Source organism: Astyanax mexicanus, chromosome 2 (genome assembly GCF_023375975.1).
Source record: "Astyanax mexicanus isolate ESR-SI-001 chromosome 2, AstMex3_surface, whole genome shotgun sequence".
Lineage (NCBI taxonomy): Eukaryota > Metazoa > Chordata > Actinopteri > Characiformes > Acestrorhamphidae > Astyanax > Astyanax mexicanus.
This window is the reverse complement of record NC_064409.1, coordinates 6,127,872-6,142,132: the sequence shown is the minus strand read 5'-3', so window position 1 is coordinate 6,142,132 and position 14,261 is coordinate 6,127,872. Positions and strand designations below refer to the sequence as shown.

General features: G+C 37.5%; 1 protein-coding gene across 1 annotated transcript in view; it reads right to left on the bottom strand.

Annotated features, from left to right (window-relative positions):
• The window catches only part of slc41a2b (solute carrier family 41 member 2b), a 41,732-nt gene that overhangs the window by 9,817 nt on the left and 17,654 nt on the right, over positions 1 to 14,261 (bottom strand). Inside the window, exons 8-10 of the mRNA XM_007233595.4 lie at positions 14,160 to 14,239; positions 5,823 to 5,954; positions 1,793 to 1,941 (exon numbers count right to left, since the gene is read on the bottom strand). Of these exons, the coding sequence (XP_007233657.3) occupies positions 1,793 to 1,941; positions 5,823 to 5,954; positions 14,160 to 14,239 (361 nt within the window). The remainder of the gene's footprint in view (positions 1 to 1,792; positions 1,942 to 5,822; positions 5,955 to 14,159; positions 14,240 to 14,261) is intronic.

The following is a 14,261-nucleotide window of genomic DNA, read 5'->3' as shown; positions in this document are numbered from 1 at the left end:
ACCTGTTCTGAAAAATTAATAACTGCACAGAATCATTTCAGCTGAATGATCAGTATTCAGTAGTTCAGAACTCCCTGCTGGGTCAAGCTTCAGCCAAAATAACCAACTTATCTCTTCCCTTTCTAAAATCAGTCATCAGCTGAGAATAGAGCTGTGTTTTGGCAAGATCCAGGAAATAGGCTAATTCGGGTGTGTCATATCGCAACTTTTTGAATATCATATAGCAAAAATACCCTAAATTATTGTGCTACTATTTAGAGGTCATAATGGACATCATGGTACATACAGCTCTGGAAAAAATTAAGAGAGCACTTCAGTTTTTTTAATCAGTTTCTTTGATTTTGCTTCTTATAGGTATATGTGTAAGTAAAACGAATATTGTTGTTTTATTCTATAAACTACAGACAACATTTATCCCGAATTCCAAATAAAAATATTGCCATTTAGAGCATTTATTTGCAGAAAATAAGAAACGGCTGAAATAACAAAAAAAGATGCAGAGGTTTCAGACCTCAAATAATGCAAAGAAAACAAGTTCATATTCATAAAAAAAATCTATATTCAGAAATCAATATTTGGTGGAATATCCCTGGTTTTATATACAGTTTTACACACTGCTTTTAGATAACTTTATGCCACTTCTAGTGCAAAAAAATCAAGCAGTTCAGTTTGGTTTTATGGCTTGTGATAATCTATCTTCCTCTTGATTATATTCCAGAGTTTTTTTAATTGGGTAAAATCCAAGAAACTCATCATTTTTAAGTCGTCTCTTATTTTTTCCAAGGCTGTATCATATTGTATGCAATAATATCACCAAATAAAATGTATTATTGATTTCTTTATATATATATATATATATATATATATATATATATATATATAGTGTTATAGTTATATCTTATCACAAAAAACACCATTATCCCTATATTATTTTAGATATAACTAGGTACAACTTTTTTGCTGTTTGTAGCAAAAAAATAATTCACATTGTATTAATGTTTTATTAAAGAATATCTACTACAGACTAGAGATCAACTCTGTGTAGCATAATTTATTTTACTTCAGTCCTGGATATAGGCATTGCATTATTATTATCATGACATGTTGGCTCATTGACTTCTGTTACAATCTAAAAAGTTCATTTAATAAGTAATATTCATTTTGTTACATTTTGTTAGATTATTTGTGAAATTATATACATTTACTAATTCAGTGTTTCATCATATCACTAAGAATATCTTAGAAACGTACCCTGAAATGTTGTGATATTTTAGGGCTATATCACCCACCCCTATTTTTTAACACTGTAAACAAAGCAATATATTAGACATTATATATTTTGTATTACATTTCAAGAAAAATATTAGAATATTAAAACTACTCCAACATAAGCATAAAATCTGGAGAAATGTCATTTTTCATACAATCAGAGCAGTGGGATCTGAAGACAGAATACAACACTGCTACCTGCTATCACCAAACACAAAATGAATCACTGTCTGCCATCAATCTTTGCATACAAACTATCAATTACAAATCAATACTGTGTTACTGAGAATTGATACAGTATTAAAAAAATAATAATATTGTGATACTCCGATATATCAATATTTTCTCGATATATCAATATCTCTAGACCTTAAGTTTTGGATGTATAAGTGAAATGCAGCTAACAGGTAATAAAAACCATGCTGTTTTATTATTTAGGTGAAAATGTGTTTATTTTGTCTTAAAATAAACTTTAAAGTGCAGCTGGAAGAATATTTAAGTATGATGTGGATCCACGACTGACCTGTAGCAGTGCAGCAGCCAGATAAACGGCCATGAAGATGGGGGTCAGGGTGGTGTGACCACTCTTCATCAAGTGAATGGTGTACAGGAAGATCACGTGACCCGGGACTACCAGTAACAGCAACACCTGTGCCGATCTGTGATTGGCTCCTGGTAAAGAGACAGAAAAAGACAGAAGGTGTGACCAACACACACCAACACATTTTTCGAGACATTTACACACACACACACACACACACACACGGCTTAACTGACTGATGAATTACTGAATACTGATGTCAGCAGTACACGTATTACGTTATGTTTATTATGCCGTATTTCTATTGGATGCAGACAGGCCTAGCATTATGTGCAGGGAATCCAATGTTCACTTAGCAGTTCTATGCAAAATTACATACATTATGGATTTTCCACTATTGATTGGTCAACTCCTGCGCATTAATGTACGGAGGATTACTACACATAAAGCTAGGCCTGTCTGCATCCAATAGAAATACAGCATAATAAATATAACATAACAATATAAGTTTCCTGTTGACATCAATACCACCACCCAGCTTGACACAACAGTTGGTACAAAGAGGGGCTGGCTGAATGTACCAACTGTTAAGCTTGGTGGTGGTAGCATCATGTGGCATGTTGGTGCGTATTGTGTTTCTTGTGCCTGTATTTACATTTACAGTGCATTGATGTTCAAATTTATTGTAGTTCTTATAAACAATCACATACAACAGGTCAAAAGTTTTAAAACACCCCTAATTTTTTTATAGTCCAGTAGCTGACTTTATTACTGGACTTTACTTGCTGAAACTGAGACTAACATGAGTCCAATCATGTTAATCTGAGCTAAAGGCTAAAGGCTCTGTTGCCATGTGGGTCAGCCAGACGTGACTCTTCCTGTACCAGTTTTCTCCAGTTTTTAAAAGTCTTTTTTTTGAAGGTGTAGGAAACAGTACTCACTTCTCTCTGGCTTCATCTGTAATTTCTCTAAAGAAAAAACACTTCTACTTTTAATAGTTACAGAGTTCTCTCTGTTTATGATCTTTTATGTCTTTTTCTAGTTATTATGATAATAAAAGTGTGAATGTGCTGTGTGTAAATATGCTGCAGTAGACAGCAGTAACTCCATCTGTTCAAGCACTACAGCTTTACTACAAATTTTTTAATTTGTAAATTAAAAAAATATATATTTTTAAAATCCATTTCCAAAGCTTAGTACATTTCCATTAATACTTACCAGCTATACGCTGTTTTTTTTTTTACAATATACTAGTAAATATATATATATATATATTTCTCGCTCTCTCACTCTGTCTCACTGAAAGGAGGATAAATCACACTCTACCCACAGCTGTAATGAAGGGATGAAGTGAAAGAGGGCAGTGTAGTGAAAAACTATTAAATTTTTTACCTTTTTTTTTCAATTTTATAAAAATTATTTAAGCAAATATCACTCTAGAGTACAAATATATATATACATATATATGTTTTTTATATTTCTTCAGTTTTTACTTCATTTGTTTCCCCTTAAAGGCCGTGGCACTTTACTGCAATACTTCGTACACTTGATTTTATACCATTTTCTATTATTTCTATATGGATCTGAAGATCGTAAATGCCAAAAATAAAGGGGGTTTACAACTTTTATCTGGTAGTGTATGTCAAACTAGAGCAAAACTCCATAAATTTAAGACTCATTTAATTGAACATGCCTTCATGTGGTGCTTTAAACACCATTTGTTGGTGTATTCTGACTCTGGCCTGAAACGGAGTTTAACGTCTCGGAAAGGCAGAGTCGCCGAGAGCTCAAACACCTCAGAGATAAGTGAGGATTTACGCCTCTCCCTCCAGATGGCAATGCCAGTCTGGCAGTGGGCGCTGCGCCCTGTGTGTGTGTGTGTGTGTATCTGGGCATCTGTGCCCAGCTCCCTTTCTTCCCTCAGTCCTCAGAGCAAACACAGAAGGGAACAGTGTGCTAAAAGCATCAAAACTGCCAGCTCTGTGATGCTCCGCTGCCTTTTTTGCTTCCATTGTTTATGCTGGACGTGAAGCTGTATACAATCTCAATCTCCCTCTCTCTCTCTCTGTCCCTCGCTCTCTCTCTCTCCCTCTCTCTGATAAATACGCTCTCCATTAAGACTAATGCATACACTTAATCATATGCACTTGCAAGGTCTGTGCTTTCTCTCTCTCTCTCTCTCTCTCTCTCTCTTTTTCTCTCTCTCTCTTTCTCTCATCCAACCTTGTGTAGTCCTTCACTGTCCACTCTGGAGTAAGCAGGAGATTGAGTGGGGGGGTTTGGATCAGCCTTTCCAGTGGGTTCGCAGTTGTTGGCATTGTCTTCTCCAGCACCGGCATGAGTCATCAGTACATTTACAATTCAAGGCAGTCAGGGCACAAACACTGCCTCACAGCCCAGCAGACACACACACACCGTCTTCACACACTGCCGTTTCATATTCTGACCCGCCGAGCCCTAGGTGATTCTAGGCCTGTCACAATAACTACATTATCGACTTATCGTTCAATAAATTGACATGACCGCAATCATTTTAATAATCGTGATATCGTCCATTGTGTTTGCACTTACAAAATGCACTTACACTGCTTGGCTGCAGTGCCCCAGTAGCGTGAAAGCACAGAGAGACGCAGACACAGGAAGTGAATTAACTCTAAACGTACCTTTATTAGGAAAAATGCCCTCCATCAAAAGCCAAAACTAACTTAAAGAAACATAAAAACTGCCAAATGCGGCTCTAGTTGCTTAAATTCAATGTCTTTTAGGTTCATGCTGCCTCAGGGTCTTTATGCCGGTTCAACGTGGGCCAGCTGGGACAGACCGGGGCTGAACGTCATGGTATAGGGTGGACCCACGCTTCCCCTAACTTTGCACTTCGCAAAATTAGGTGTGGTTCCAAAATTAGGTGCGTGAACAGGAATGGAAAGTTTATTGTCTTTAAAAGGGTTAATTCCTTTGTTATGATTTTAGTGCCAAATTAGTGGTCTACAAGAAAAACACCAACAATATCGTTTATTGCAATAATTTGTGGGACAAAATATTGTTTGCAAAGAATTGTTATCGTGACAGGCCTAGGTGAATCAAATAAAACAATAATAAACAAGTGCCTTTAACCCTTAGAACCCTATGGACGAATTCTCCGTCCAAAATCCCACCTTGTGTTCTCAGCTTAATTACTCAAGATTCCCTTCACACAACAACAAAATTTATATATGGTTAGAAAAGGCAGAACTTACTCATTCTAAAAATAGTGATCACATCCTAGTGTGGTAAAGCTAAATCTATAAGAAACCCATTGAGAAAAACACCTAAAAAGTGAGATCTACTTCCCCAAACAAAGAGCATAAATAAGCATTATTATGCTTCTCCAGTGTGGGAATTTAACCCCAATATTCTACACAAAGCAATTCAGACTGTTCTCAAACCAAGTTCCCCAACGTTGGAACAAGGTACCGTCCACTACCAGATCAGGAGAATCCCTTGCTATCTTTAAGAAACTCCTGAAAAAGAGCTCTTTAAAGAGCACTTACTCTCATAACACCTCTAACTAACTACCTTCCACTACCAGATCAGGAGAATCTCTCACTATCTTTAATAAACTCCTGAAGACAGAGCTCTTCAAAGAGCTCTTACTCTCCTAACACCTCTAACTAACTACCTTCTACTACCAGATCAGCAGAATCTCTCAGTATCTTTAAGAAACTCCTGAAAAAGAGCTCTTTAAAGAGCTTCTACTCTCCTAATACCTCTAACAAACTTCTTTCCTCCCATTCCCACTATTCCCTTTGGCTTCATTAAGGCACTGTCAAAAATGTTTTTGCATTTAATTTCTGTGTCCTCTATTGCTAAATGTACATGCTTTTTTGGAGTCCACTGGATAAAAGGGTCTGCTAAATACAATGCTATGTAATGTAATATAATAATAATAATAACGAAGGCAGAAGGTGCTACCAACTCTGAAACTGTCCGATACAAAATATTAGCGAGCAAGCCTGGTGTTGTAAAGTCTTACCTGAGCCACAGAAAGTGCGACAAGGGTAGTAACAGCCTTTGACCTCATCTGGTACTTCTCCTGGGGTGCTGTGAAAGTGCAGGTGTGTGGAGATCCGGCTGGACTGGATGGCCACCAGGTTTCCACCAATACCTGCACAGAAGAGCCGTATCTGTCAGACAGAGCAAAGCTTCTTAACAGAGCCGTTTCAGGCAGACAGGCCATGCTGAGTTATCGGTTCAGAGGCGGCAGGTACAAAAAACGCTCCATTTAACATCAGTATGGCTACTCCCCTCCAGGCCTTAATGTCTTCATCTTTATCCACCTCTCTTTTCTCAAACACACACACACTTACACTTACTCAGGCACACAAACTGCTCCCTCTCTCTCGCTCTCTCTCTACCTTCCTCCCTCACTCTCTCTCTCTCTCTGTTTCCCTTTCTGACATCGCTAAGTAGAATGGAGGGCTGTCCACATCCGCAGTAATAAATTGTTACAGCCAGCAGCAGCCTTGAGTGATGATAAATAAGCATCCGGAGGAGGAGTGAAGGAGAGAGATATAGAGGAAGCGAGGAAAGGACAAGCTATACTGCAAAGATTTGCCATCATTCCTCGCTGGTGCGGGACATTAAATTCGACTCGGGCTGGAAAGCATTGATTACAGACGACGTTGCGTCTCTTACAGGCAGCTGATTAAAAAGTCAAAAAGTCACCAAAAATGCCTACGAGTTGACAAGCAATTTTATGGTACACCATGATACAAAAATCCAATGGTTCTCACACTGTGTACTTTTGCTTATTGCTGGAATTGAACAGAAAAAAATAACAGATACAAGCGAGACTTCTGCTACTTTTTTTGTAAAGATATATAAAGCTATTGCATAATAATCCCAATATAGTAACGAAACAAATCACACTGTAATCAAAAGAAAAAAAGGTAAAATGTCAGCACACATCAGCTCCTCCACTTCTTTTGTAATTTAAAAAAGTTACAAGCTCCTCACATCGTCCAATCGCAGCACCACACACCTCAGAATTTGTCTAACTAACTATGCAAGAGTGCGGATGTGGCCACCAATCAAGACAAAAGAAATCATTACAGACATTGCAGGGACCCACAACTCAGAATTGTAGTTAAAGCTGATGTCTGTAATTTTTGGGATTTGGGGGATTTAGAGCCCTCTCTGGTGAGAGTGGGTAATTGCACTGAGAATGCGGAAGAATCATTTTAAACTGGGAGGGTGTGATGCAGTCTTCTTTCAGAGCAAATTAATCCGATTCCAGGTTATGTTTAGTCAGTAAGACCGAGTAAACACTTTGTTTTTACTATGAGTGAATGATCTACTGAGCACTGAGTTTCCCCTTCTGAAGTCTCCATTGCTCCACCGGCTGCTCACATTCAGTAAAACTGACCCAGACCCTCTTTTAGAGGCTGTACGTGTGACGTAAGTACGTAAAGACACATGTTGTGGGCACAAGAACTATCATGTAAAGCGATCCGACACCCTAGTTTTTAGAATGAATATATTCGGCTTAGCAGGGATGGTGGTTCCAGCACACTGATAAACACAATATTTTATCCATATTCTTCTCTACTCACAAATGCTTCTGCTTTCAGTTTAGAAACAAAATAATACTGCCACTTTAAAAATCTCAGTTTTAACTCTCTGCTTACTAAAACAGCCTCAGACAGAACATCCATTGACTTGGGTAGGGTCTGGATGGATTTGATCTGGCCTGATTTAAGCTCTTGTGGTTTAAGACTTTCACAACTAAGAACTGGAGTCCTTTTAAGAGTTCTTTTTAAAAGTGCAGAAAGTGCAGTGAGAATGTTAAAATTTGACTTTTACTGAATAACGCTGATGCTGACTAAAGCGTCTCCTGTTTTAATCAAGTAAAGTGATGCTTCATTCATTAAATTCACTGATCTGACTGAGCTACAATATTTAAACATTTAATTTTAAAGATAAAAAAGCTATGTGAAAAGTTGTCCTCCTGCATTATATCCTAGTATTAAGCTGAAATGTTGTTGTCCACAACTTCTGCACTAATTAAGCGGAGAATACATCAAAACTGTTTTTCCAAAATAATGAGGGAGAGGCATTAATGTAGTGCATTCTGGGAAAAGAGCTTAAACAAGAGCTTAAACAAGTGTGGTCTATATGACTGACATATTTACATTGAAGCAGCAGTGTAGAGATAATGCTGTTTGCTCGGAGAAGCAGACAGATTAGATGAGCTTTAGATTCGCCATTCAAGAATGTCTATGGTAACCTTTATAAATCTGTTTTGTAAGCAGACCATCTGTATAAATGTTAATTAATACCATTTTACAATAATAATACTCTATTAAAAAATAACTGTATTAAAAAAACCCATGCTATAGTCTTGGCAAAAGGGGTCCAACTGTAGCCAAGATGTGGCCACTCATACCAAAAGAATTGTGGACTTTACCAGAGCGCAGAAATCTATTGCTTTCTTGGCCTTTTCCACTGTTTTTTTGATTTTTTATTTTTTATCACATTTATGAAATTCACAAAACCCTATGAATGAGAGACCCACAATTGTTAAAAAGATAATAATTTTAAAAGAAGAAGAATATGATGAATTATAAAATATTTTCTACCATAGAAAGGACTTTTATTATATTATACTATGAAAAATCTCACAGCACTGCAATTCGGTGTAGGAATTTGCTAATTTACTAAATTGAAAATGTCAAATCTGGCATCTTTATGGCTCTGCAAATGCCAATGGATAACTCTATCAATATTATTAAGTGCTAATATCTGTACCTGCAATATGCAATAAAAACAATACCAGGGAATGAAGGGATTAAAGGTTATACAAGAAAAATAAAACTAAACATCTCACCAAAAAAGAAAAGACAAGCTTTAAAAAGAAAGGCCTTTCTAACTGCTCTGACTTAAAGAGAAGACCTGAAACAAAAAAAACTGAGCATGGCTAATGGTGTTTAAATTACATAAATGTCCCTGGGAACGGCGGTAAAATTCACACTTGTACTTTAACATCGTGGAAGGACGTTTTCATTTCATGGTACATGTCGCCGGTTCAAATCATTCAAATTAGAATTACACTATAATAGTAATTTAGCCCTCACTGATGGCACATTTATGTGGGTGCTGGATTTCCAATTTAGCCCTGGCCCAACAAAACCTATTTTACAGAACAGAGGTTGAAACCCTCTTTCCACATAAATGTCAACGTTTCACGCCTTTAGGAGGAGACGCTGGGAGACAGGACACAGAGATCTTTCAACATCCTGCAGAACTTCCACAGTGGAGAGTAAATGAGCTGTGCTAATGGTTTATCCAGGAGAATAGAGCGATAAATTAGCTACAATGCGGTGGATCTGTTATTGAAAGAGAGTGTGTGATCACAACATTTAATAGATAATGTTTTTAACCCAGTACTACCAAAGCACAACAGTGCGATTATAAAAGAGAAAGGGATAAATACGAGATATTTATTAAATACGAGACTTTATTAGGTACACCTTGCTAGTACCGGGTTCGAGGCATACAGGGGTTGGACAATGAAACTGAAACACCTGTCATCATTTTAGTGTGGGAGGTTTCATGGCTAAATTGGAGCAGCCTGGTGGTCAATCTTCATTAATTGCACATTATTGCACCAGTAAGAGCAGAGTGTGAAGGTTCAATTAGCAGGGTAAGAGCACAGTTCTGCTCTAAATATTGCAATGCACACAACATTATGGGTGACATACCAGAGTTCAAAAGAGGACAAATTGTTGGTGCACGTCTTGCTGGCGCATCTGTGACCAAGACAGCAAGTCTTTGTGATGCATCAAGAGTCACGGTATCCAGGGTAACGTCAGCATACCACCAAGAAGGACCAACCACATCCAACAGGATTAACTGTGGATGCTGTAAGAGGAAGCTGTCTGAAAGGGATGTTCAGGTGCTAACCCGGATTGTATCCAAAAAACATAAAACCACGGCTGATCAAATCACGCAGAATTCAATGTGCACCTCAACTCTCCTGTTTCCACCAGAACTGTCCGTCACCACAATCAATTATTGTGGTCTAAAACCAGGTGTTTCAGTTTCATTGTCCAATTCCTGTAGATTCAAGAAGGTACTGAAAACATTCCTCAGAAAGTCTGGTCCATATTGAATGATAGCATCACACAGTTGATGCAGATTTGTCGGCTGCACATCCATGATGTTAATTTTTCGGATCATTCTCTGTAAACCCTAGAGATGGTTGTGGGTGAAAATCCCAGTAGATCAGCAGTTTCTGAAATACTCAGACCAGCCCGTCTGGCACCAACAACCATGCCATGTTCAAAATCACTTAAATCACATTTCTTCTCCATTCTGATGATCTGATGGTTTGAACTGCAGCAGATCATGTGCCATGTGATTGGCTGATGCGACATTTGCATTAATATGCAGTTGGAAAGGTGTACCTAATAAAGTGGCCAGTGAGTGTATATGTGTGTATGTGTTTTAAAAGGCTCTTTTATACAGCAGGGAAGTCTAATTAACCCAATACATGTCCACTTCTCTTTGTCCACCAACAGAGTTTAACCTCATTCTATGCCAGAATACACAGTGTGATTACCTCCAACACACACACACACACATTTGTGCAACACCTTCTGATCATGGCAGCACCTCAGTGGGGGGGGGGGGGGGGGGTCTATAATCTGGGTCACTGCTCAGATGAAAGTCTGTCTGTGTGACAAAGAACCCTGTTAAGGGAGGGAGGTTAATGTGTGTGTGTGTGTGTCTGGAGCAGGAGTGCACACACACACACACACACACACACACACAAGCATGCAGGTGGGAACAGCAGGGAATGGATTTTCAGAATTAGGGCTCTTCAATAGTAATTAAATTGAATTTAATATGAAGGACCAATTTTTAAATTCAATTCCCGTACTTTGGCCGCACCATTTCTTCTTTGTTAGGGATATCTGGGGGGTTTTATGCAATTTAAAGATGGTTTGATTTGAGTTTGATTGAATAAATGAGATTTAGCTGGGGGTTTCCACCTGTAGAGCATTATTCACTATTACTTTAGTGTTAGGTTGAATGGTAGATTACGTCTCCACTGAACCAAAGAAGCAGCTAAACTTTTTACAGTAAGCTCGAATCTCCGTAAATGCTCCCGTCTTACGTCAAAAATGAAACTGAAACTTCACATGAAGCATGGAACTTCTGTATTAGCAGTTTAAAAGGTGAACAGCCAAGAAAATACACATATACTTGCTGTACAAATGTAGCCATACACTCAGTTAATTTGGTTTTCTCCCACCCTGTACTGAATGACAGAGAGTGAATCACAGCAATTTCCACTGCTGTCTGCCTTCACTTCATCCTTCTTTTCCATAATTAACCCAAACCTTACATTCTGAGACATTCACCTAAACACCCTCATACACGGACACACCCACTCAAACTCCCACACCACACCCACACACCCCATGTCCACACACATGCACACAGCTGTTTGATGTGTCCAGCACACACTCAGTCAAAGATCAAGCTGGTTAAATCTCTCTCATTAGTGCGTTTTAATTAAGACCTTATCGCTTACAGAGCTGGCAGTGGGCCCGTTACTGTAAGAAGACAAGGCATCGTGGATTCACTGTGATTAATGTCTGCGTGCCGCAGCCAAAAACGAACTCATTACCATCATCCTTTAGTTAAGTCTTTTCCAATCCTTCACCACTATCTTAAAACTGCAACATACAGTTAGTCAAGAAAGAGTGAGAGACCACATGACTCCCATGAGCTTGCATGTAGAAATCTGAAACAAATCCAAAAAGCTATGAACAAATAGGGGGGGGGTCTGTGGGTAGCTAACTAAGTTAGCTTAGTAAAGCTAAGCTTAGTAAACAAAACTGTAATAAAAAAGACTTTTAAAGTCAAACGAGCACCAGATGTTAATCTACGCAGAATTTTCTCTTCTGAAAACTTTTATTTACAGTAAGCTTAGATTAACAAATTTCTCATATCTGTGTCTCTCAGCTTGTCCAGAAATGCATGTATGCTTGACCTTGCATGGCCTGAACCATGAACTCCACTTTCTGACTGTTGAGGAAGCCAAGAAGTATGAAATTTCATTTATCCATAATGTGGCTTTAAAGATGGCAGTAGAAAAGCCGGAGAATAGGCCAGAGAAACGGTTATGCTACCGGTTGTATACAGTAGTTTTTAATAAGTTTCTTATGCACTTTTAACGCCTCATTTTAAATGTCAGAGCTCTCCTGATTTTACCAATGAGGTGTGGAACCTGAATAACGGTGTAAAAAGCGATTTATCTGCAGGGGCATAATATGCCCTTTATTATCTATTCTAAAGCATGTTTGGACAGACTGTAAAAAATTACTAGATCTCAGAAAAAGCTGGTGGTGGGCTATTCAACAAAAGTAAATTTTACATCAAAGTTCTCCTTTAAATTTGGGGAAATGGGCCTCAAACTGGAAGGGCACCATTTCAATCTCCTGGACCAGTAGGTAGTGCAGGCTTTCCCCATTTACTAGTGCATAAATATGGATGTTCACCTGCTCAGAAAGATTTAAAGAGGATGAATTCTATTGTAATGCTAAGCAAGGTCAACAAATTGTCTTACAATACACTGCCTTGTTTTACTGCAACATGTGTACTATGTCTACACATGTTGGTGCAGAACAAACTTGTCTTTAAACAGTATGTTCAAACATCTACTCTTTATACCTGATGGTCTATGATGATTGTAGTGCAGTATAACGCACCATGCAGTAGAAGGATCGAGTAGAGTTCTGCACTGCACATATGCATAAAAGTGAAGGTGGAATCTGACCCATACCTGTAAATTAGAATCCTCACCGATAAGGTGCACAGGTACAGCTCCACCTGAAACCTAATCCCATTACTTAATTTGTAACCCAAACCCATTAAGAGTGAAAGCAACAGTTACAGAGGATGACAGAGAGACATTTACAGTCCGTAGAAAAAAATCTGATGTTTTTTTTTTTTTAGGAATTATTGCAGTGGTAACAAGATGTTACACGTCTTATGGTAATCTTTCATTTGTTTTGTCATTCATTTAGAAAAAAAAGAACATTGATAATGATTTCAAACAGTGGAGCAACCTGTAGCCTAGAAAGTGATGCTGTTGAGCTAGCAGTTATTGCTTTCGTCTTCTTTGAGGCAGAGTTTGTTGTTTGCCATACATGGCGGCACTATTAAACATTTTTTGGTATAAATCTGGTGTATAAATCAGGTTCTGAGCCTTTGTGTGATGTTATATTATAATTATAAGGCAGATCTGCTTTTTTAATAACACAGTAAGAAGATCTTAGTTATAGAAATGTACAGTCTCCTTTAGGGGCCATTGTTTATACTTAATATCAAACTTTGTGAGGTCATAGCTTCTCCTGCTAGGCTAGGCATGCTCATGCTTATGTTTTATAGTTGATTGTGCAGTTTTGGAGTTATGTTTGTGTCTCGTGTGGATGGAGAGGATTTTCATAAAATCTATGCATTTAATAATAATAATAATAATAATAATACATTTTATTTATATAGCACTTTTTAAGATTCTCAAAGACGCTTTACATACAAAATAAGGCACAAATTAAAAGGCAAAAAATTACAGCAACAAAAATAAGGGACAGTCTTTAAATTAAACACAAAAATAATAATATAGGCAGTTTTCCTCAATGACAATTTATATATATATATATATATATATATATATATATATATATATATAAAAGCACTGGATGTCCTAAGACTAAAAGGAAAACAATATGAAACTACGTAAAATAAAGTTTTCTTAAGCTGTCTTTAATCAGAACAGACGGCTTATTAATGTAATCAGAATTCATCCATATTTTAACCAATAAATTTCCATGATTTCTCAAGGCAAATTGTCATGACCATATGATTTTTTTTTAAAACATCACTGCAGACATGGACAATAAAACCAAAAAGCAAATAAAACTATAATTCAAATTGATTACAGTAGGTCTAAAACAAATCTTTAATACTAAAATGTGTGTCAGACCCTGAGAGATCCATTGTTTAGGGCTAATTTACTGAATTAACTCTGAGACAATGTATTTTTTAGCTCAAAATAGATAAACTGAAACCCATAGATTTGTAGAGCAAATTTTCACGACTTTTCCAAAACTTTCTGGGTATTTTTAATTTTTCCAAAACTTATCCAGGCCTGGAATTTGCTATTTTCAAATTCCATGACTTTAAAGTTTCTCATGCCCGTACGAACCCTATCTAATATTTCAACACATCTACCCCCAAACTAAGAAAAAATAAAGACATGTTCAGCTTGATGTTTTGTTAAGGATTAAACTGATCTTACCATTTATTACAGGGGTATAGACCACAATCCCAGCCAGGTTGGGGTCAGACACTGTTTTGTCCAGGATAAGACCTCCAATACTGAGATAGAAAAACACAAAGA